Below are 22,805 nucleotides of genomic sequence, written 5' to 3' on the forward strand. Positions count from 1 at the left end.
TAATTTAAAAACTCCTATGATGTTTTAATGATTATGATATGTACTATTTTTTCAAAAATCATAAATATATGTTTTTATTTCTGCACTGTTGGGACACACTGAACCTCTAGCTCACTTTTCAAATTGTTTTACCCCCTTTCAGATACTCTCGGATATACACTCCGTATCAAGCACTTAGAGGATTGGTGCGTTTAGTTCAGATCATTTTGTTGTAATGTTATGTCTCCCGAAGTGCTTTTAATTATGGTGACATGTGTCTTATTTTTGAAGAATTTATCGTTATATGATCTTTACTGCTTTTGCTACTAATATTTGATTTTCGATACTCTAGATTTATTTCATATTTTAATTTACCTACTCGCTTTTAGTTTTATATTCAAGAGTTGGGTTTATCGTTATTTATTATAATTTTGTAAAAGTCATTTGTAATATGACTTATATTAACTAATAACATTTTTGGGAAATGTTTTTAAGAATCTTTAATGTAATCCGCTAGACTTAGTCGAAACGCATAGGTCGGGTCTAGGGGTTACATTTAATTGGTATCAGAACTTTTGATTTTTAAACCTCGGACTATGAATGTGTCCAAACTGAAAATATTGTTTTTGAAATGTTTTATAAAACAAGTCACTAAGGCCATGTCACAAAGTTTTTACTATTTTAAATTGTGTTCAAGACTCCAAGTGCCAATCTAACCCTAGGTTTTATTTTCGGTAGTAAACTCGAGATCCACTAAGATGAGTGCTAGACGTAGTCGTCGAACTAGTCGTGGTCGCGACAGAGTGGCTAGATTTACAGATCCGGTAGATGAGATACGTGTATATTCCCCACCTCCGATAGATGATCCTGCTTATACGACCCCGACAAATCTGCCTCCTGCCTCTGGTATTGGCATGACTACTTCGATAAGAGGAGTGACTGGTACTGAGCCCGAGTCTACCAGGGTTGTATTAGATGAGAATTTTGGTAGACAATTTCTTCAGTTGATTCAGGGAGCTGTCAAAGCTGCTGGAGTTGTACCCGAGGTTCTTATCTCTCAGACCCTTATTACAAATGGAGTCAGGATGTTTAGTGACCTTACTGGTGGAAACCTGATTGAGGCCGAGGATTGGCTTAGTGATACTGAACGACGCATGGATCGGTTAGGTTTAGATCTACATCGACGTTATTTAGGAGCAATTTCTATATTGGACGGGAATACTTATACCTGGTGGGAGTCTGTGGTCAGCAGTGTACTGATCGATCGTTTGATATGGGATTTCTTTAGGGAGGGCTTTAGGAGCCGTTTCCTGGGAGAGCGTTATTCAGCTCAGAGACGACAGCAGTTTCAGGACCTAGTTCAGGGAGATATGACCGTTTCTGAATATGAGATCGAGTTCTTGAAATTGCTGAAGTATGGATTTAGTCTGGTACCTACCGAGAGAGATAGGTGCCAGAATTTTGCTTAGGGACTTCGTTTCGAGTTACGTCGTCAGGTAGTTACTCATCAGGACGAGGTATTTGATATTGTAGTTGGAAGAGAAAAAGATACGGAGGAAGTTGAGGCTTATGCACCTGACAGTGATAGAGTAGGTCGAGATCAATCTAGGAAGCCTTCTGGTCAATCTGTACCTTTTTCACGCCCTGATAAAAGATTTCGTATGGTTTCTCATTAGATGAGTCAGTGTGATTCGAGGTCTGCATCTCCTCCACCTATTGTAGCTAGTCGAGAGGATTCTGTATATTCTACTCCGAAATTGAGTTGTGAGTTATGTGGAAATTGACATGAGGGACAGTGTCGTAAGAAGATGGGTACCTATTTTCGTTGTGGATCCAGTAAGCACTTCCTGAGGAATTGTCCATATCCAGCTCCTATCGATTAGACACCTGCTCATACTCCTATAAGTTCTCAGGCCTCTGTTCAGACTCCAGATATGAGTTATAGTCAGGTAGGACTTCCGGATCTGTTTCTAGGGACGACAGTAGAGCCCGATCACAGAGTAGAGGACCAACTGCTTCTGAGGCTCGACAGCTTGCTCTTGTTTATGCAACCCGACGTTCCAGTGATCGATTTGAGCCTGAGATTTCTGTAGTTATATTTATTGTTATTTTTGTTTCATGCCATGCATTTCTAACAACACCCTTTCTATACACAAGTTTCGTATCATAAGACCCTAAGACTTTAGATTAAGGCATTGAGACCCTATTTCCGCTCTGAGTCCAATAAGATATTCTATTATTTTCAAATTAGCTTTGTCTATTAAAGGATCTATCAGAGACCTAATCTCAGTTTCCTATTCGATTATGATGAATTTCGAGGATGAAATTTCTTTTAGAGGGGGAGAATTGTAACAACAATAAAAAATTAATTTAATTAATTGGGTGAAATTTGAGGGTCAAATTAAAACTTTTCAGAACTTATGGGCCATTTTAAAAGTTGAAAGAAATTCAAGGACCAAGCCCTAAATTTTCCCAAGGAGTATCAACAACCTTTTATTTTAAATGCGTGCAATTGTTCTGATTTCAAAATCAGAAAATTTGCTTAAATTTTCCTCCTCCCGCACCCTCTTTTCAAACCCGATCCCGATGTCGTCTCGTCACCGATCATCGATTCGAAACCACCATCGTGTTCGTCGTCTACCGGTGAACAAAACCCTGTAAACCAATCGTAGCGAAACGCTATCAAACGCCGTGAATTTCGATTTAAAATTTCGACTTTTTTTTAACAAAATCATCATGAAAATCGTTAATTCATCACCAATCGTTGCTCCTTTTTTCGACACCTCCCGCACCATCGTGTTCCTTACGTTGTTACAAGTCCACTGGTGTCCGTCACATCTTCGTCGTTGCCGGCACGTGAGGAAGTCAAAGTTTTTGACGTATTGAAATCGAGCTCTCCACCGTTCAAAATTTTGAACCGAGCTTGGTAAGTGTCTTGAAATTGCTTAAAAGAATTTTAGAAATTTTTTTGGGAATTTTTGGAGGCCATAGGAGGCCGCATGTGCCGCCCTTGTGCGTGGGGGAGCTTCACAATAGGGGCTGGGCAGTTTTGACCGTTTGACCAATCCGAACCGATTCAACCCACCCAACCTGAACTAACCCGTTGACCCGAACCGTTGATCGTTGTCCGACCGTTAACCGTTGACTTTGACCAAAAAGTCAAATTTTTCGAAAAGTCATATTTTATATTTTTTGACGTCCTGAGTCTGATTCCGAAGTTCGTTTTTCCAAATTCGAACCCTAAAGCCTCCAAATTATCAGTCAAACCCATTGACTTTGACTTTGACCAAAAATTCAAATTTTTTTGAAAAGTTATATTTTATGCTTTTCGATGTCTTGAGTCTAATTCCAAAGTCCGTTTTGCCAAATTCAAACCCGAAAGCCTCCGAATCAACCCGTAAACCCGAAAAATGCATATTTATCAAAGTGTTATAATTCAATTAATTGAACTGAATGGTCAAGGAATAATTATTGTTATGATATGTTAAAGATACTCGGGGATCTTCTGACTGTTTCACTGCTCGACCCAGTTCTTCCTGATCCACCCGTCCTCGAGAGGCCCGTGAATACTCGTATAGTTCTGTAACCCTGTTAGTTATTCTGATTAGATTATTATTCTGAATATGACCCTGTTCTGATATGGCTTAGGTTTCCGTTCAGTCGAAGAGCCTAGTGAAGCTGGTGCTCGATAGATCTTCTAGACTGACCCTATTATCGAGGTATATTCCTTGTGTGTAGTATAAATGTTTTAAATATCTGTTTGAAATCTCATGTGCACATGATTGTTTTCTCTGATTTGAAATACAATGTTTGATCTGATTTGACTACTGTATGATTTATCTGATTCCAGATTTACTGAAATGTAAAGCACGATTACCCGACTTATGATTTCTGGATACTGTTTACTGAACTGATGATCTGTCTGAACTCTGAATTTCTGTTACTACGGGTTACCGTCTGAAAAATGTTTTCTTCTAGGTACTATGGGTTTTGGCATGAAGACTCTAATAGGTTCAGTCGTTGTTGGTAATTCCTCGGATAGGTTCAGCACCGACTGGTAATTCTTTATGGACCTAAGTCGAGCCTTGGGTAGGCTCTACGGCCCTGAGATTTTCTTAGGTAAGCATTTGTGGCCCCGAGAATTATCTTGGGTAGGCTCGCAGGCCCCAAGATACTCCCTTAGGTTGTGCTGTTCTGGGGAAGTGAACATGGCGTTCGGTTGGAGGACGATTCAGAGTTTTTAATTTAAAAACTCCTATGATGTTTTAATGATTATGATATGTACTATTTTTTCAAAAATCATAAATATATGTTTTTATTTCTGCACTGTTGGGACACACTGAACCTCTAGCTCACTTTTCAAATTGTTTTACCCCTTTTAGATACTCTCAGATAGACACTCCGTATCAGGCACTTTGAGGATTTGTGCATTTATTAAGATCATTTTGTTGTAATGTTCTGTCTCCCAAACTGTTTTTAATTATGGTGACATGTGCCTTATTTTGAAGTATTTATCGTTATATGATGTTTACTGCTTTTGCTACTAATATTTTATTTTCGATGCTTCGGATTTATTTCATATTTTATTTTACGTGCTCGCTTTTAGTTTTATATTCAAGAGTTGGGTTTATCGTTATTTATTATACTTTTGTAAAAGTCATTTGTAATATGATTTATATTAACTAATAACGTTTTTGGGAAATATTTTAAAGAATCATTAATGTAATCCGCTAGACTTAGTCGAAACGCATAGACCGGGTCTAGGGGTTACAACTTTGGTGGATTAGTCTCTCATCAGGGATTTTCTACATATACAAAAACTCAAACTCGAAACCTTATTTGAACGATATCAAACTGCTTACTAATTGAACGATTTTGATAAAAGATTAATATCTTAAAATTATTGATAATTGTCTTTGATTTCGTCAAAGTTATAAAAAAAAAAGTTGAAGACGACTTTGGTGCCAAAGTCAAAATAGAAGGACAAATACGAAGAAACTAATGGTGCCATGAAAAAAAATCAATTAAAGATAAAAATTACAAAAACAATGCTAAAATATACACGTTTTTTTTTCTATAATTAAAAACTTCAAATAAACTTATCTAAATATATATTTCAACAATTAAATTACATGATTAGTATTTACATTATGCATGATTTATAAATTTAATTTAATATTTTTGTTCTTATTATGTATGAATTTATAAATTCAAATTTTAGTATTTTTAATCTTACTTTAATAGGCAAAGTATCAAAATGATCAATTCCTTTACATTTCTATTCACTTTTGGTCATCAATTTTTTAATATCTTAAATAACATTTTTGGCCATTGAATGTTGAAGATCGTTAGTTTGATGTCATTATACAGTAATCAAAAGAACTAATTTTTAATCATCCCGAATATTAATTTAACCCCTAAACTTAAGATAAAATATCAATTTAACCCTTAAACTTTAAATAAAAGATTAATTTAACTCAATTCACATAGTTGAAATGTAATGATAATAAGAAGGCTCTTATTTTTCTGTAAAATTGCAGATTCAAACTCCATTATACCATTGGTATATCATAAGCTAAAGAGGAAGACAGTTGATGAGAACTTGCAAACGTAATACCTTTCTCTTTAAACAACAAAAAAATAAAATATTTTATTAAACCCTAAAAAGTTATATACTGGAAAGCCTATCCCGGGCCGTCTACTCCTTGCGCGAGTATCCATCGACAGGAAGGAACTTCGCATACGGATCAGGTTTGGTCCTTTTCCTATGATCATAGTATTCGACCGCTGCAGCACCAGCTAATGCAGTCAACGTAAGGGCCTGTGCATGCAACCTGAATTGCAGGGAGTTGCCATTGAGTGTTAACAAACGAGGCATAATATGTAAATGTAGAATGTTATTGCAAGGCCAGTTTCACAAAATGCAAGTCAATTTCAAGCCATAAAAGATTGCTTTATATATTAATGTAAGTTAACACAAAGATGAAAACGAGAAGAGCACGACCTTCAACTAAACTTTGCACAATCGAACCGACAATATCGCACCGAAGTTCATGCAAATCAAAGAAAAAAGGCACCAACTAAAACAATTCCAATGGTTACAAACTCTTCTATGGTTTTGAAAGGCAGTTCTCTAGTTCTTAAAGATTGGATATCAGAAACATCTGCAAAGCATCACATTACCATTGCTCCGACACTATCGTATTGATAAATGTTGAAACCTAATGGTTAAGGAACACTAGAGGTCAATGAGCTATGTAAAAAATATCCTTTTTTGTCAAGGACCTTTCAAATGTTACTAATGGTCATTAAGCTTCCTAAATGACTACCAAATGGCCCGCTGCCACGTTAAAATATCAACAAATTTCTACAGGTTTAAAGATCATTTTATAATAGTTTGATAAGTTTAAAGTCCCTTTTCATATCTTGCTTACAGTATACATGTGTGTATATATATACTCCTGAAATCCCAATCAATTGAGGTCAAATATAGCATTATTTGAATCATTTAACAAATATTCAACAATGGTGGTGGAGATGTTAGCTTCATTCACTCGAAACCAACAGCTAGAAACACAAATACTCACACCATCTAAAACCCAGAACCAGCAGGAATAGATTGATGCTTTGTAGCCCTATAAAATTATCAAATGCACAAGACACATAATCAATATTGTTGAACTATATTTTGATATAACAATTTAAGGCAAAATGTTTTTAGACTTGAATTGAATGTTTTCAAAGTTTTTAAAAATAATTCAAAGTCCTTAAAGCTTGGAATTGAGAACAAAATGTTTTTCTGGACAAGTAGTACCGATACTGTTCTTACAATATCGATACCTGATTAACAGTACCTATATTATTCATATGGTACCGATACAAAAGGTAAGGGAAGTATCGATACTCACTAGGTAGTATCGATACTACCAGTATTGCTCAAATTCTAGAATGCAAAAATAGTACCGATACCCAAAGGGGTACCGATACTACTATGTAAAGTAGTATCGATACCATATACATAGTTTCGATACCATCAGGCCCCAACGGCTAGTAACGGCTAGTTGATTTAAAAATAACAAAGGTAGTACCGTACTTCCTTTAGGAGTACCGATACCCTCTGTTCTGGGTAACTTTATTTTGCACGAAAATTAATCCCCAACGGCTCCAAAACACCTCCAACGGCTAGAAACGGCCACAAAAAGATTCCAACACATAAATACAAGTCAATGACACTTGAAAAAGGTTAGAGAACCTATCCAAGCATTCAAACACAAGAGAATAAGTCTTTCATTCATATTTTCATTCTCTCTTGTAAATATTTGTTCTTTGTGAACTTAATTTTGTAAACACCTTCCTTTTGAGAGGTTTATTTGTTTACTTATTTTTATCCTTTATTGTAAAGGGGTTGGTTCTATCTTACCAAGGGAAAAAGATAGGGAGTTGTAAATATTATCTCTTGATCCTTTAAAAAGAAGAACAAATTAGTGAATTTGTTAGAAAATCCTTAGTGGGGAGCTAAGGTAGTGGATGTAGACTTGGTTGAGAAGTTGAACCACTATAAATCCTTGTTTCTATTGCCTTATCTTTTATTTCTCCTTACTCCCTAAACCATTTCTATCAATTCCCCCTTGTAAAAAAATTTCGGTTGACGATTCTAGCTTTCGCAAATCCTAATAATTGATATCAGAGCTTGACTCATTAGAAGGTTTAACAACCTTGAGACGATCCTTGAAGAAGCTCTACCGATTACCAAAGAAATCAAGAAGATGACTTCCACCTCCGGCTCGTTCCAAATGGAAGACTCCCAACCAATCAACAAGCCTCCATACTTCAATAGAGCAAACTACCATCATTGAAAGAAATTCATGAAGCTATTCATACAATCCAATGATTTTGATGCATGAGAGATGATCGAGAACGGCTACTCTTCTCCAAAGAAGAAGAAGAAGGAGTGGTGTGCCCAAGAACGGAAGAAAGCTCAACTTAATGCCAAGGCCATGCACATGTTGTTTTGTGCATTTGGTCCCGAAGTAAATGAATGAGTTTCTTCTTGTTCAAGTGCCAAAGAGCTTTGGAATAAGCTCGAAAAGCTTCATTGAAATAAGAAAGAAGAACCAACAAAGGTGGTGTCTCTAATGGCTCGTGAAGAACCCAAGGTATCTTCTAACTCAAATGATTTAAATTCACATTCTTTTGATGAGTTACAAGATGCTTATAATGATTTGTATTTAGAATATGAGACCATGAATTACAAATATAAGAAATTAATTTCAAAACTCAAAGTTGAAAATGACTTGATTTTGAAAGCAAAAATTGAATTTAAAAATCAAAATGAAAATTTGAAAAATGATTTAGATCTTTCAAAAGTCAAAATCAATGATTTAAAAAAAAGAAAATTTTGATTTGAAAGCTAGGATTGAGAGCTTAACCAAAGAAAAAGAATTAATTTCTCAAAACAACTCATTATGTTTAAAAATAACAAAATGTTCACATTGCCATTTTTATGGTCATTTGGAACATACTTGTCCCATAAAGAAAAGAAAATCTTTTAAAATTAGACAAGTATGAGTTCTCAAGGGAACAAGGGACATTGAAACTATCGTCCAAGGATCCAAAGCAATTTGGCGCGTCGAAAGGGGCTTTCCGAATTGGTGTCTTATGCGCGATTCTGACACCTGTAGCCAAAGTTATGGCCAAAAGACTGAAACGCACTCAAAACGGCCCCAATGAGGAACATATCACAATCAACTCCCGCCTTTGCGCTGATCTGCCAAATCATGGTATCTCAGCGCCATCAAGGTGCAATCTGACAGCTCAGCATCATCTGTCTCGGATCCCACTGCATCAGTTTCCGAAGAGATTTCTCCAGATCAGCCACCTGGATTCTCAAGCGCTTGTTCTGATGTCTATTAAGAGCCTCTGAGCATGCTTCAGTTGTTCCTTCAAGGCTCTCTCATCAGGCCCCTCAAACTTTCTTTTCAGACTATGAGCTTCGTCTTTCCAATACTCAGAAGTCCTTTTCAAATTGGAGTTATCCTGGACTTTCTCTTGGTACCCCTTTCTCAAGTCTTCGAAATGGATCTTCTTCTATTCTTTCTCCAGCTTATCTGCCCGATCTTTCTAAGTGTCGACATCTAATTTCCACTGGTATCGTTCAGCCTCGAGTTCTCTTACCCCATGTTTTAGCTCATTCTTCACAGCTTCGAACTCTTCCTTTGCAATCTCTCTTCCTTTGCAATCTCAAGTTCGGAAGGGACAGTGTCGAAACGATTTTTCTTTCGGGGGAGCGAGAGTTTTTGAAAACCACGTCATTTTTAATTTAACTCTTTTGATTGATTTTTAATTAAAAAGTAATGTGATTTTAAAAAAACCTTTCGTTTCAAAAATTTGAGATTTCCTTCACGAAAAACACAGGTTCGAAGAGTCGCCACTAATCTTTGATTAGGGTGTGATTGGACACCAAAAAATGTTTTGTAATTTTAAATAAAAAATTAATTTTAATTAAAATAACAAATTGGGGTCCACGTTACCAGAAAATGAGTTCGGGAGTTGGTTACGCGTGGGGAATGATTAGCACCCCCACAACGCCCTAAATCAATACATAGTCGATTAATTAACATCTTTGCAATGAAATTTACAAGTTCAATTTTAATTTGGTTTATGATCCCCAATAAAATAATAACATAGAATTTCATCATACTCAAAAGCACCAAGATTGATTAAGTTAAAATTATCCAGCCTTTATAAAGATAAAGAATATTCGATTATTTAAAAATATTGAGACCAGATCTTAAATAGTTATAACAACCTTTTCTCGATAAATTTAAATAGTCAAACATTTCTTTTTCTTCCATTCCCAAATTTTAAAGTGATGAATCAATTTTTAGGTGTCACTAACGATATACACTTTTAATTTAAAATCGTGAAAAGTTGACCTTTAATGAGATAAGACATCTCGCTTAAAACAATTTTAAATTAAAAGGGTACTACCCTTAATCTGATTATGTAATAATATCGTTATACATATGAGGATATCATACATATTATACAACAAATGATGTCACGTAATTCTCAGATAAATTATTTGCATATTAAAACATACCATCATGCAAAACAACTAAATTACAAAAGGTAGTTATTTAATCAAGTGACAAAATTAAAAGGGATTTAACTGTAGGAACTAATTCTAAAAAGACAAAGTAGCCTAAATATGTTAAAATCAAAAATACAAATTTAATTAAAACTAAAAAAAATAACGAACTAATCTAGCAGAAAGGTTAATTAAATATATAATTAATCTAAGGATTAAAACACTGTCATGCAAGATTACAAATTAAAAATAAAAACAAGAAATTGAAAATAACCTAATATTGGACCAAAGCAGCTAATTAAACAAACAAAATCCGAAAACAGGAAAATCCCACATTCTAGGTATTAAAATTGCAATAAACCCGAGACACTATACTGAACTAATATGAAAACCGGGAAAATATTATGCCAAATACGCAAAGTAATAAAAGCTTAACACAACACAACTCATGATTAAAATGTAACACACATGAAGATTGATGGTGAAATCAGAAACTGTTAAAAGAATAGAACATGATCAAAATACATTAGAACAAAATAAGGACTGCAAATAACCCATCCAGGTGCTGAAGTGAGCACCCCTCTCCGAATGAAACGGCACCGTTTCATGCAATCTCAAACGCCGTCGTTTTGGCGTGCCCCATATAGCTTCCAATAGGTAATATGTTACCCTAGTTATCATTCTCCACACATCTCCTTCCCCGCGTCGTTCTCTCTACCCCTCTCTTCTTCGCTCCTCTCGACCAAGACGAGAGCCAACTAAAACCACTGGCTGGCCACCATTTAACCCTCATGACTCAATGACATTCCTCCTCCCTCTGATCGCCATAGGACTGGACTAGGACCAACCAGGTAATCAAACACTCCTCTTCTCTACTTTATTTTACTGTTTTGAGAAGCCCAAAATGAATGGTCATGAAGAACCACGACCATTGTCTACCCACAATTCCGATGATGAGTTAAACACCCTATTCACCCATCTATAACTCAAATTCCTCAAGATTGAATCCTTTTATAACCTAAAAATCCATTACTGAGCCTAAAATAAACCAACCAAGGCCGTAAATCAGTGATGCCTCGACCTCCAACCACCACTGACAGTGGTCGTGGTCACCTAGGATTCGACCTATAGCCGAAACCTTCCCTAATTTGTTCTAAAACCATCAACCCTACATCAAAACCCACATGCAAACACAAACAGAATGAAAAAAAGAGAAAAGAAAAACCGAGAATGAAAATGGAGATACCCCTGATAAATCTCTCTGATTGCTTCCGAATAAGCGTGGTATTTTCTGTTTTCCTTGATTATTTCTACTGGTTTTTCTTCGTTACAACGAATTTCCTCTCCTTCTGTTGTTGCTAAATTTTCCCCAGTAGCCGAAGACCCTTGTTTGAATGGTTGTTGATCACCCCTGTTGCTCTGCTTTCTTTCCTTGTTTTTTTTTGCCCCATGTTCTTGATATATTCTGCTCTCTTTTTTTATGCCCCTTGAGTATGCTGTTGATGCCATATTTGCAGTGCCTCGTCGATAGTGGAGCAGGAGCACCAGAGGATGGGCACCAGTTAGGGAGCCGAGCTGTTGTCTGCTCGGTCGTGGTGCTTGGTGTCGTGATCGTCCCTTTTATGGGGCCACAACCGGGTAGGTACGCCAAGGCCAACCATGTATAGGGCCTAGTGGCAGGGTAGAATAAGCTTGTCCTCTTTTCAAGCATTTTAATGTTTTAGGTAGGGAGTAGGGGTATGACTTACTGTCCCCTGTTCGAGCATTTCAACGTCTATAGGTAGCATTTCTGTTATTTTGTTTTCGCATATATGTAGGGGGTGGACAGCCGGCAGAGTTTGGGCTGATCCACAGGTAAAGGTACGTGTCTTGTGAACACCATCGAGGGCCGCCCCTACGGCCTAATCGGTGGTGTGGGTGAGTCTTCTGTAACCCGATATTTCTTTTATTAATAAAACATTTTTTCTCTCGGAGAAGTCCGGGGGTTGAGATGTGCATCCGCTATGCCCCACGGGCTCGGATTATTGGTCGAAGGACCATGTGGCTATAAAGATCTAACGCGATGTTTGTTTATGCTTGATCAGATCTACGAGATTAAGGCTGACTTGGTTGGGAAGCGTCCCTTTCGAGTGCCTCACGGATTAGCAACCGAACCAACTAGGCTAAGTCCGTGACACTTGGTATCAGAGCACAGAGGTGCGTGTTCATTTACTAAAAGCACGAAGGTGCTCATTTTGTTTAGTAAAGCATGATAGTGCTTGTTACCTGCTTGTGGCACAGCTGTGCACAAGTGCTAAACCTAGCACAGAGGTGCTTCACCTCAGACCGCAGCACGGAACTGCTCGATCATTTGTAAAAGCACGGAGGTGCTTGATTTTAGATTGTAGCACAGAGGTGCTCAATCATTCCAATGCACAGAGGTGCCAGAATTTAGATTGAAGCACAGAGGTGCTCAGTCATAGTTGGCTGCACAGAGGTGTCAGTCCTCAATTGAAGCACAGAGGTGCTCAATCATCTTAGCTACACAGAGGTGTCAACTCCCAGCTGAAGCACAGAGGTGCTCAGTCATTTTTTTTAACTGCACAGAGGTGTCAGTTCTCGATTGAAGCACAGAGGTGCTCAATCACTTTTGGCTACACAGAGGTGTCAGCTCTCGATTGAAGCATAGAGGTGCTCAATCGTTAATTCTAGCACAGAGGTGCTATGGATTCAGCACAGCGGTGCTCTTTTCCTTCCTAATTTAGGCACGATTGTGCTTATTTGTGTTGCAGGCATAGAGGTGCCAGCGAGTTACAAAGAATGGTTCGCACACGAAATGGCGGAGCAACAAGCTCTCACAGAGGTGTAGAGCAGGAAGTTACTGAGCCGGTTGCACCAAGAATGGTTCGCACACGAAATGGCGGATCGACAAGCTCTCACAGAGGTGTAGAGCAGGAAGCTACCGAGCCAGTTGTGCAAGAGACTGGTTCGGTTGATCGACGGAAGCTAGAAGAGATCGAAGCCGCACTAGCTGCCCTTAGAGCTCATATGATATCTGGTGATCGTATGAGGAGAGTAGAGGAGACCCAAGAAGATTTGCTTGAGACAGTGACTGATTTGGGCAATGAGGCAAGAGATGCCATAGGCGTGATACAACTTGGGTATGATGAGCTGAAGGCTCAAGTCAGTGTGCTTCAGGCAGCGGTAGCTAGTTTGACCGCAAACCCTATTGAAAGAGTGGGCACACGAGCCAAGATCCCTGATCCTCAACGCTTTGATAGAGCGAGGGATGCTAAAGAGCTTGAGAATTTCTTATTTGACATAGAGTAGTATTTTCGAGCTATGCGCACGGAGTCTGAGGAAGATAAGGTGGCAATGGCTTTGATGTATCTAGGTGGTGACGCCAAGTTATGGTGGCGGTCCAAGTTCAAAGATGGAGTGTGCTCCATTACGACTTGGGATGCGTTAAAGAAGGAGTTGAAGACCTCCTTCCTCCCCGAGAATGTTGATTACAACGCTCGTAAGAAGCTAAGGGAATTATCCCACACTGGGACTATACGGGAGTATGTGAGAGAGTTCTCAACCTTGATGTTGGATATAAAGGATATGTCAGAAAGAGATAAGTTGTTTTATTTTCTTGAAGGGCTCAAGCCATGGGCTAGACTCGAGTTACAGAGACAGAAGGTTCAAGATTTGACAATAGCGATAGCTGCTGCCGAGTGCCTTAATGATTATAACGATCATCCTGAAAAGCGCAAGACGCCTTCTGTGAGTGGAGCTAACACCCAACAGGTTAGTGGGAACAAGTTGGCTCGAGGGGAGAAGACATCGAGTTGGGGAGCAAATAGAAGAGTCCCTGGAAGGGACCCAGCTCAAAATAAAGTCCCTACTGGTCCTGGATCGAGCAATGGAGGGAATAGACCCTCGTTAAGGTGTTTTCTTTGCAATGGACCTCATCGGGTTGCAGAGTGTCCACAACGAAGTACTTTTAATGCCATGGTTGCAACAACAAAGGACGGAGAAAGAGTGAACGCTCCGATGGGAGATACCGAGCCTGAGCCGGCTAGAATGGGCTCCATTCGATTCATAACTGCATTACAGTCTCAGTTGAGTAACTTGAGGAAAGAACCAGAGAGGGGATTGATGTATGTGGACATCTCAGTAAATGGGAAAACCTCTAAAGCTCTAGTCGACACAGGGGCCACAGATACGTTTATCTCTCCTGAGGAAGCGGAGAGATGTAAGTTGATTGTCACCAAGGAGGTGGGACAAATGAAAGCAGTTAACTCTGCCGCTTCAATGATATGTGGAGGTGTGAAGAGGGTCAGTATCAAGCTTGGGTCTTGGGAAGGAAGTGTAGATTTCACTGTTTCCCATATGGATGATTTTGACGTGGTGTTAGCGCTCGATTTTATGATGGCATCCCAGGTGATTCCTGTTCCGGCATCAAGTTGTTTAATGTTCATGGGGGAGCAGCCATGTGTGGTAGCAGCTACGATTCTCCCTCATCCTGGGAAGAAGATATTGTCCGCTATCCAATTTAAGAGAGGGGTGAAAAAGGGGGAGCCCTCCTTCTTAGTCTTTCCAATTTCCAAAGAGGATGACAATCTTGGCATGGTGCCCAGGAATGTTCAAGAAGTGCTGAGAGACTTTGAGGATGTAATGCCGGGTGAATTGCCGAAAGAGTTGCCCCCTAGACGGTTGGTGGACCATGAGATTGAATTAATTCCGGGAGTAAAACCTCTTGCGAAATGCCCATATCAGATGAGTCCTCCGGAGTTGGCAGAGTTGAGGAAACAGTTGGATGAGTTGCTCCAAGCAGGATTTATTCGACCCTCGAAGTCACCTTTCGGGGCACCTGTGTTATTCCAGAGAAAACATGATGGGAGTTTGAGATTATGTGTTGATTATAGAGCATTAAACAAAGTGACTGTCAGGAATAAATATCCCATTCCGTTGATTGCCGATTTGTTCGACCAGCTGAGTAATGCTAAGTATTTCACGAAGTTGAATCTCAGGTCGGGATACCATCAAGTGAGAGTGGCCGAAGGGGATGAGCCTAAGACGACATGTGTAACTCGGTATGGAGCATTTGAATTTCTCGTTATGCCTTTTGGACTAACCAATGCTCCCGCTACTTTCTGCACTTTAATGAACCAGGTGTTCCATGACTATCTCGATAAATTCGTAGTCATCTACTTGGACGATATAATGATTTTTAGCAATTCGATAGAAGAGCACTTGGAGCATCTTCGGTTGGTGCTGACGAGATTACGGGAAAATCGGTTTTTTGTGAAGAAGGAGAAATGTGCTTTCGCCCAAACGCAAGTCCAATTTTTGGGCCACATCATTGAACGAGGGCGCATTCGTATGGATAAAGAGAAGGTGAAGGCTATCCAGGAGTGGCCGACCCCACAAAATGTTAGTGAGCTTAGATCTTTCCTTGGTTTGGACAATTATTATAGACGATTCGTAGAAGGTTATTCTCGTAGAGTAAAGTTACTCACCGATTTGCTGAAGAAAGGCTGCGAGTGGGTTTGGTCCAAGGACTGTCAAGAGGCCTTTGACGATTTAAAGAAGGTTGTAATCAGTGAACCAGTGCTTACCTTGCCAGACCTGGAAAAACCTCTAGTAGTAGAGACAGACGCATCCGACTATGCAATTGGAGGCGTACTCTTACAAGACAAACATCCCGTGGCGTTTGAGAGTAGGAAGCTAAATGAAACTGAAGCGAGATATACGGCTCCAGAGAAAGAACTTCTTGCAGTAATTCATTGCTTGAGGATTTGGAGGCATTATTTTTTGGGTTCCAAATTTGTGGTAAAGACCGATAATACAGCAGTTAGCCACTTCCTTACACAACCGAAACTAACAGCAAAGCAAGCTAGATGGCAAGAGTTTCTGGCCGAGTTTGACTTCAGCTTTGAGCATAAGGCGGGGAAAAAGAATCAGGTTGCTGATGCTTTGAGTCGCAGGGCAGATTTGGCAGCACTTCGATGTGTGGCCCCTATATCCGCTAGTAGAGTGTCCAATGAAATTCGTCAGCTCCTTGTGAACTTTTCCAAGCAAGATCCACAAGTGGGGGCCCTTATGGAGATGGTTAAAGAGGGTGTTTCGAAATGTTTTTGGATAGAAAATGGCTTATTGATGACAAAGGGGCCACGAATGTTTGTTCCTCGAGCAGGAAATCTACGACAGAAGCTGTTGAAGGAATGTCATGATACCCCATGGGCCGGGCATCCGGGTTGGAGGCGTACTGTTGCTTTGTTGGGACAAGGGTATTATTGGCCTCAAATGCGCCAAGATGTGATGGATTACACCAAGACATGTCTTATCTGTCAACAAGATAAGGTAGATCGACAGAGGACTGCTGGGTTGCTCGAGCCACTACCCGTACCTGCCCGATCTTGGGAGAGTATCTCCTTGGATTTTATATCACGCTTACCTCGAGTAGGAGATCTTGGATCAATTTTGGTGGTAGTGGACAGGTTCTCGAAGTACGCCACTTTTATACCAGCATCAAAGTATTGTTCGGCGGAAGAGACTGCTAAGTTGGTGTTCAAACATGTGGTGAAATATTGGGGCATTCCTCAGAGCATAGTCAGTGACCGAGATGGAAGATTTATTGGGAAATTTTGGAAATGATTGTTCCAGTTATTAGGGACACAACTCAACTTTTCGTCGAGTTACCACCCTCAAACAGATGGTCAGACTGAGCGATTTAATGGACTCTTGGAGGAGTACCTGAGGCACTTTATTCAGGCCAATCAGAAGAACTGGCCTCCATTATTGGATATGGCGCAATTATGTTTTAATTCACAAAAGAGTTCGTCTACTAATAAAGCCCTTTTGAACTGGTGACAGGTCAGCAGTCGAGACTTCCTCACACTGTGGATGAGAACTCTCAAGGTAGATGCCCTCGTGCCTCAAATTTGTGGGGAGTGGAAGCAGAATATGGAGATTGCCAAGGCTTACTTAGAGAAAGTAACGAAGCGTATGAAGAAATGCGCAGATCGTAACAGGCGAGACGTACACTTTCAGGTTGGAGATTTGGTGCTAGTCAAGTTGATGCCAGAACAACTTAGATTTTTACGCCAGAGGGATCGTCGCTTGGTGCGTAAGTACGAGGGTCCAGTCTTAATAGTAGCAAAGGTGGGGAATGCTTCGTACAAAGTTGACCCTCCTACTTGGATGAGAGTTCACCCTGTCTTCCATGTGAGCAATTTGAAGCCGTTTCACACCGATCCCAATATCGATAATCAGAGTATGTCTGCCAGGGAGTCAATCGGCACACAACCACCCTCACAGCGTCATGTTGACGAGATTCTAGCAGGGAGAATTGTTAAGGTGGGTGGAAAGCAAAGACGGGAGTATCTAGTCAAGTGGGGAGGCTTTGATCAGGAAGAGAACACTTGGGAAAGAGAGTATGATCTCAGGGCATTTAAGCAACAGATTGAAGAGTTTCAGGCCAAGCAGTCGACGAGGACGTCGACAAATTAAGTGGGGGAGATTGTCGTGATCGTCCCTTTTATGGGGCCACAACCGGGTAGGTACGCCAAGGCCAACCATGTATAGGGCCTAGTGGCAGGGTAGAATAAGCTTGTCCTCTTTCAAGCATTTTAATGTTTTAGGTAGGGAGTAGGGGTATGACTTACTGTCCCCTGTTCGAGCATTTCAACGTCTATAGGTAGCATTTCTGTTATTTTGTTTTCGCATATATGTAGGGGGTGGACAGCCGGCAGAGTTTGGGTTGATCCACAGGTAAAGGTACGTGTCTTGTGAACACCATCGAGGGCCGCCCCTACGGCCTAATCGGTGGTGTGGGTGAGTCTTCTGTAACCCGATATTTCTTTTATTAATAAAACATTTTTCTCTCGGAGAAGTCCGGGGGTTGAGATGTGCATCCGCTATGCCCCACGGGCTCGGATTATTGGTCGAAGGACCATGTGGCTATAAAGATCTAACGCGATGTTTGTTTATGCTTGATCAGATCTACGAGATTAAGGCTGACTTGGTTGGGAAGCGTCCCTTTCGAGTGCCTCACGGATTAGCAACCGAACCAACTAGGCTAAGTCCGTGACACTTGGCAGGGGTATGGGCAGGTGCTTGGGCGTTGTGGAGCATGGGCACGGTTGGGGTGTTCCACGTGGGAGCCAGGTTACTGCAGGGTGTGGGCAGCACATGGGCATGCTCGGGTGTGCTGGCAGCAGCAATGGGTCGGGTTGTAACCGGGTCACTTGCTTTGTGGGCTTGGGTCGGGTTGTTTGTAATTGAGTTTTCGGGTTTGGGTCTGATGACTCTTTGTAAATGGGTCTAGTTGGGCTTGTTGTAATGCCTGCAAGAAATAAAAATAAACAGAATATTAATACTAATAATAATAATTTATAATAATTATAATTATAATATAATAATTATTATAATATAATTTTTATTTCTCGGACAAAACAGGTGTCTACAAACACGCCTGAGATGTTCTTCCATAGTTTGGGTATCTTTACAATCCGACACTAGGATATTGTCGTTTTTCCTCAATCTTCGCCACTCCAAATAGTCCGGAGTAACCATGTCTTTAGCAACCACGACATCTAGCCGGAATACCTTCTTCCATGACTCGGCTACCTCTTTGATCATCTTCTTATCGTTGTCACTGTGGTATACATATTCTGATCTTGATAGTCCATATATTGTTGGGACAAACTGACGTGCCCCATACTATCGAAGCGCCAAGAGCGGAGAATACCCAACTCCACCCCATAATCCAAGTAGGGTCATAGTGTCTGAATCCCCACATCGGAAGAGAATGTCACTGTTGGTCAACCAAGGGGCTCTATAGGCTATATCTCGTTCCTGAAGGTGTGTGAAGACTTTCATCCATTTTTCATTTGAGGCGCTTTATGCCATTTCAGAGTGATGAATTCCCCCAAAGGTGAATAAGTTGTGCTGAATCGGCGGTAGGTAACCCCATTAGTTTTCCAGAAATGATTGTGAATCCAAACCTGGAGAAGTTGATCACACCCAATGAACCTTCCTCCGCCAATCTTTCTGCAGTGGTTGAGAGAGCGGAAGGTCTCGGTTAAAATGGTCGGTGCTGGATTTAGTCACCACGAGAGTTGTTCGAATAGTTCTACCACAACTGTATCGATACACCCCAAAGTCTTCGGGAAGATAATCAAACCATACAGACCCAGTGCAAAAAGATTTATGGTCTTTCATTCATCAGGGTGGTTCTTCATTAGTTGCTTGATGTCAGCCCAAGGAATTCCTTCCCCAGCACCTCTGCGCTGAGTCCGGTTAGTTACCTATTTCTCATATACTCCTGCAACTTTGGCCAACTCATTTTGAAATGTTGACTTTTGATATGCTTGATATAGGCTTGCTCCAGTCTGATGCTTTCGCAGTGTAGCAGTGTAGTATATTCTTCAATCGTGGGAACCATGTCCTCCCAGTTAAAGGTAAAGCAGCTATACCCCGGATTCTAGAATTGAATCAAGACTCTGATCAAGGGCTCGTCTATCTTGACATAGAGTAGGAGTGCGATATCACCATATTGCTGGTTGAACTTCTGTCTTCGGACACCCTTCCAACTGTCCCAAATGCTCTATAGCTATTGGACATCGTTCTGTTTCAGACTGACAGAGGCGTAGCTAACCAGTTCTGACACATAGCTTCCCTGAAGACTGTCTCCCTTCTCTTTCTGAGTCTTCTCAGACCATAGTCGTACCTCGACTTTTTTATCTCTTGCGTTGCAACCCCTTTGTCCATTAGTTCAGATTATTTGTGTGTAACAAACACTTTTTAGGGATCATTAGCCTCTTTTATGATGCAAAAGCTAAAAAAAGACAATAAAAACAAAAAGTTAGTAAAAATAAGAATAATAGTAATGAAAGTAAAAATGTGAAAAGAAAAAAGTAAACATCATAGTTAGGGTAAAAACATCCTAGGCTTGAAATTGGGTTTCGGGGTAGGCTATAATTCTTCATAGTCTCCCGGTTTAGGTTCTAAAAAGCGGTACCCGAATTCTCCTTGCCGGTGCCCCTTAGGCTTGCCAGACCTTTAGTCCTAAGCCCGTTACCAGCTTGTGTGGCCTAAGTTAAACTCGAGAGGAAACATTCTCTTATGCCCATACGGAGAATAAATTCACATGAAAACATAAGGTATATGAATCGCGAAAGTTACTTGCTAGGCCCATATGAAGAATAAATTCTCACGAGAGCGTCGCTTTCACCTCCACTTAAAAACGAGTTTGAAGCTCGAGTTTAGAGCCTTAGATGAAAAAAGCTTTAAAAGTTGAAATCATTGAGAAAACTGTCAGTACAACTATTTATTTAAAAAAAAACATAATCAGAATTAAGTAATAAGGATCGAAAAATTACCTTAAAATTTAAACTTACCCTTTTCATTAAAAAGACAACTGGAAATTATCTTAGCCTTACTCACTTATTTGTTCCTAGCAGAGTCACCAAGTTGTCGTAACTGCCCTTCGGTTGGGCCCGAAATTGGGCTTTGACTTGAATAATTGGGTTTGAGTCACCACCGATCACTTTAAAAACATTTAGGTGGATTGGACACCATCTTACCTGACCTGCGTTTTTACCAAAAATGTGTCGAGTTCGGGAGTCGATTACAGTCAAGGAAGGATTAGCACTCTTGAACTGTCATTTCAGTACCAATTAATTTATTGGTTGTCTTTAATTGCAAAAAATTGAAATTAAAATTTAAAAATCTGATTCAAATTACTTACCTTCAATTGATAAAAAAATTCCCTAAAAAGTCAAAAAAATTGTTAGATTGTGAAATAAAAATAAATATGAAAAAGAAATAAAAAACCATTAATATAACATTAATAATAAAATAAATAGAATAGATAAATGAAGATACATAAAATTGAGTAAAAATTTATAATAATAATAATAATAATAATAATAAAACAATATATAAAAAACAAAACTATGGGTAGAAAAGTCTTGAGATGGCATGTAAACCCACGGTGAGAAAAGGCTTCAAATGCAGTTGCAAAATTATGGGTAGAACCGCATAGGTATACTCCCAACAAGCAGCAATACCATTTAGAGCAAACTCCTAGACCCTTGCCACTCATTGAAGAAGTTCTGGAATTCGGCGGATAAGGAGACAATGTTTTCGAAAACCGGGTGCTCGAGGAAATTCCAGAACATATCGGCAGTTGAAACGATTGAATTGTGAAGGTGATGGATTACATTTTCAGGGACAAAGGGAACGAGATTGGGCTTTGATGATGATGATGGCCTAGAAAATGGAGGCGCGAATGATGTTTGAATCAATGCCGAAGAGACTGGTAAGGATCTGGGAATTGATTTTAGGGATTTGGATTTTGGGGTTCGTTTGCTAAGCTCGGTGATGACCATTTTACCGAACATTTTCCTTTGAATAGTAGAGAAAATCGAGAAGCTTTGCTTTCGAGTGATGAAGAGAGGAAGAAGTGTCCATTTGGGATTGGATTTGGTCGGTGACGATTGCACCGAATCCTTTAGTTTCCTTGTTTTGCTGTCGTTTATGAACTACGAACAGACCACCCAATCAATCGGCTGCCAGCAAAATATTTGGAGGGAACATGGTTGTTTTCCCTGCTCGAATCCGGAAGCCGCATGTCTGGGAACACTCAAACTGCAGTTGGGCAACTGCTGAAAAGCATTTAAATTGCCATTGCTTTGGCCATGCTGATCACTGGGATCAGAAGAGAAGGCAGAGCCATAGATATTGACACCATACTCGACTGTTGCAGTGCCACGAGCCATTTCAAGCCAAAATTGCTTTTCCTTCCTCGGTTTCGGCCTCCATAGCAGTGATCTCCCTCCTCTTTATATTTGCTTGCATGTTTGAATGTAGTGGTAGATTTTAGTGGTTAAGTGGGTTGAGTGGGTTTTAGTAGTGGATTGAGTGGGAGTTGAACAAAAACCCTGCAAAAATAATAATAATAATAATAATATTAATAATAATAATAAATAAAATATTAATAATAATATAATAATAATAATATAATAATAATAATAATAAGTAATTATAATAATATATATATTAACTCGGTCAAAAACGGGTGTCTACACCTTTGTAAAGCAAATGAAAATGACTTGATCCAAAAATATTAAAGGAAATAGGTGAAAGCGTGGATGATCTTAACGCTGGCTTTCATGCTAGGTTGAGACCAATTGTAAGCAATAGAACCCGCAATACCGCTAAGCCACAAACACCCTTCCATTCAAAACAAGCCAAAATTAAATTTCAAATAAATAAATAAATAAAATCCCAACAAACCAAACACATTTTTCTGTAAAAAAAATTACAAAAAATCCCACGTGAAAACCGAAGAAGAAAATAATTACCAACAGTTCTAAGCTTGTGATCGACGACCCATTCCCTTATCGATTCAACCTTGCTCTTAGGTTCCACCATTTTGCACAGAAATTAAACCTTCTTTGAGATGAACTAAAAAGAAAGAAACGATTTTCTGGTATGGAACTAACCGCACGAATGGTCTAGTGGTAGAATAGTCCCCCTTTGCAGGTTTGTGCAATTAGTTTTCTGGTATGGGAACTAACTTGTTTATGTCTTACGATTGCATAGTAATCTGATTGCCAACTTCTACTTTGAAACCACATCTCCTATGGTTTCAAATAGAGAACTTGGACAAAAACAAGAGCTTATATTTGAAAATCGAGTAGTATAATTGACATGAAAATATTTGTATCAAGAATCTTGATACCAACACTGATTCATTGAA

The 22,805-nt window shown here is 39.6% G+C and overlaps 1 protein-coding gene across 1 annotated transcript; it reads right to left on the reverse strand.

Moving 5' to 3' along the window:
* Positions 1 to 5,582: 5,582 nt before the first annotated feature.
* On the reverse strand, positions 5,583 to 22,537 carry LOC120174199. The gene is made up of 3 exons (XM_039181136.1): positions 22,408 to 22,537; positions 22,189 to 22,276; positions 5,583 to 5,816 (listed from the first exon to the last, which is right to left on the reverse strand). Exons 1-3 carry the CDS (start codon positions 22,475 to 22,477, stop codon positions 5,678 to 5,680), a joined length of 297 nt encoding a protein of 98 aa, XP_039037067.1. The 5' UTR covers positions 22,478 to 22,537; the 3' UTR covers positions 5,583 to 5,677.
* Positions 22,538 to 22,805: the final 268 nt, after the last annotated feature.

Source organism: Hibiscus syriacus, unplaced genomic scaffold (assembly GCF_006381635.1).
Source record: "Hibiscus syriacus cultivar Baekdansim isolate YM2019G1 unplaced genomic scaffold, ASM638163v2 tig00112042_pilon, whole genome shotgun sequence".
NCBI lineage: Eukaryota > Viridiplantae > Streptophyta > Magnoliopsida > Malvales > Malvaceae > Hibiscus > Hibiscus syriacus.

Excerpts from the sequence above, each read along its gene's own strand:
- LOC120174199 (XM_039181136.1), bottom strand. The coding sequence starts at position 22,477 with ATGGTGGAACCTAAGAGCAAGGTTGAATCGATAAGGGAATGGGTCGTC. Across the intron at positions 22,277-22,407 it reads TCACAAGCTTAGAACTGTTG|GGTGTTTGTGGCTTAGCGGT; the intron begins GTAATTATTTTC and ends TTTGAATGGAAG. Across the intron at positions 5,817-22,188 it reads AGCGTTAAGATCATCCACGC|CAGGTTGCATGCACAGGCCC; the intron begins TTTCACCTATTT and ends CTCCCTGCAATT.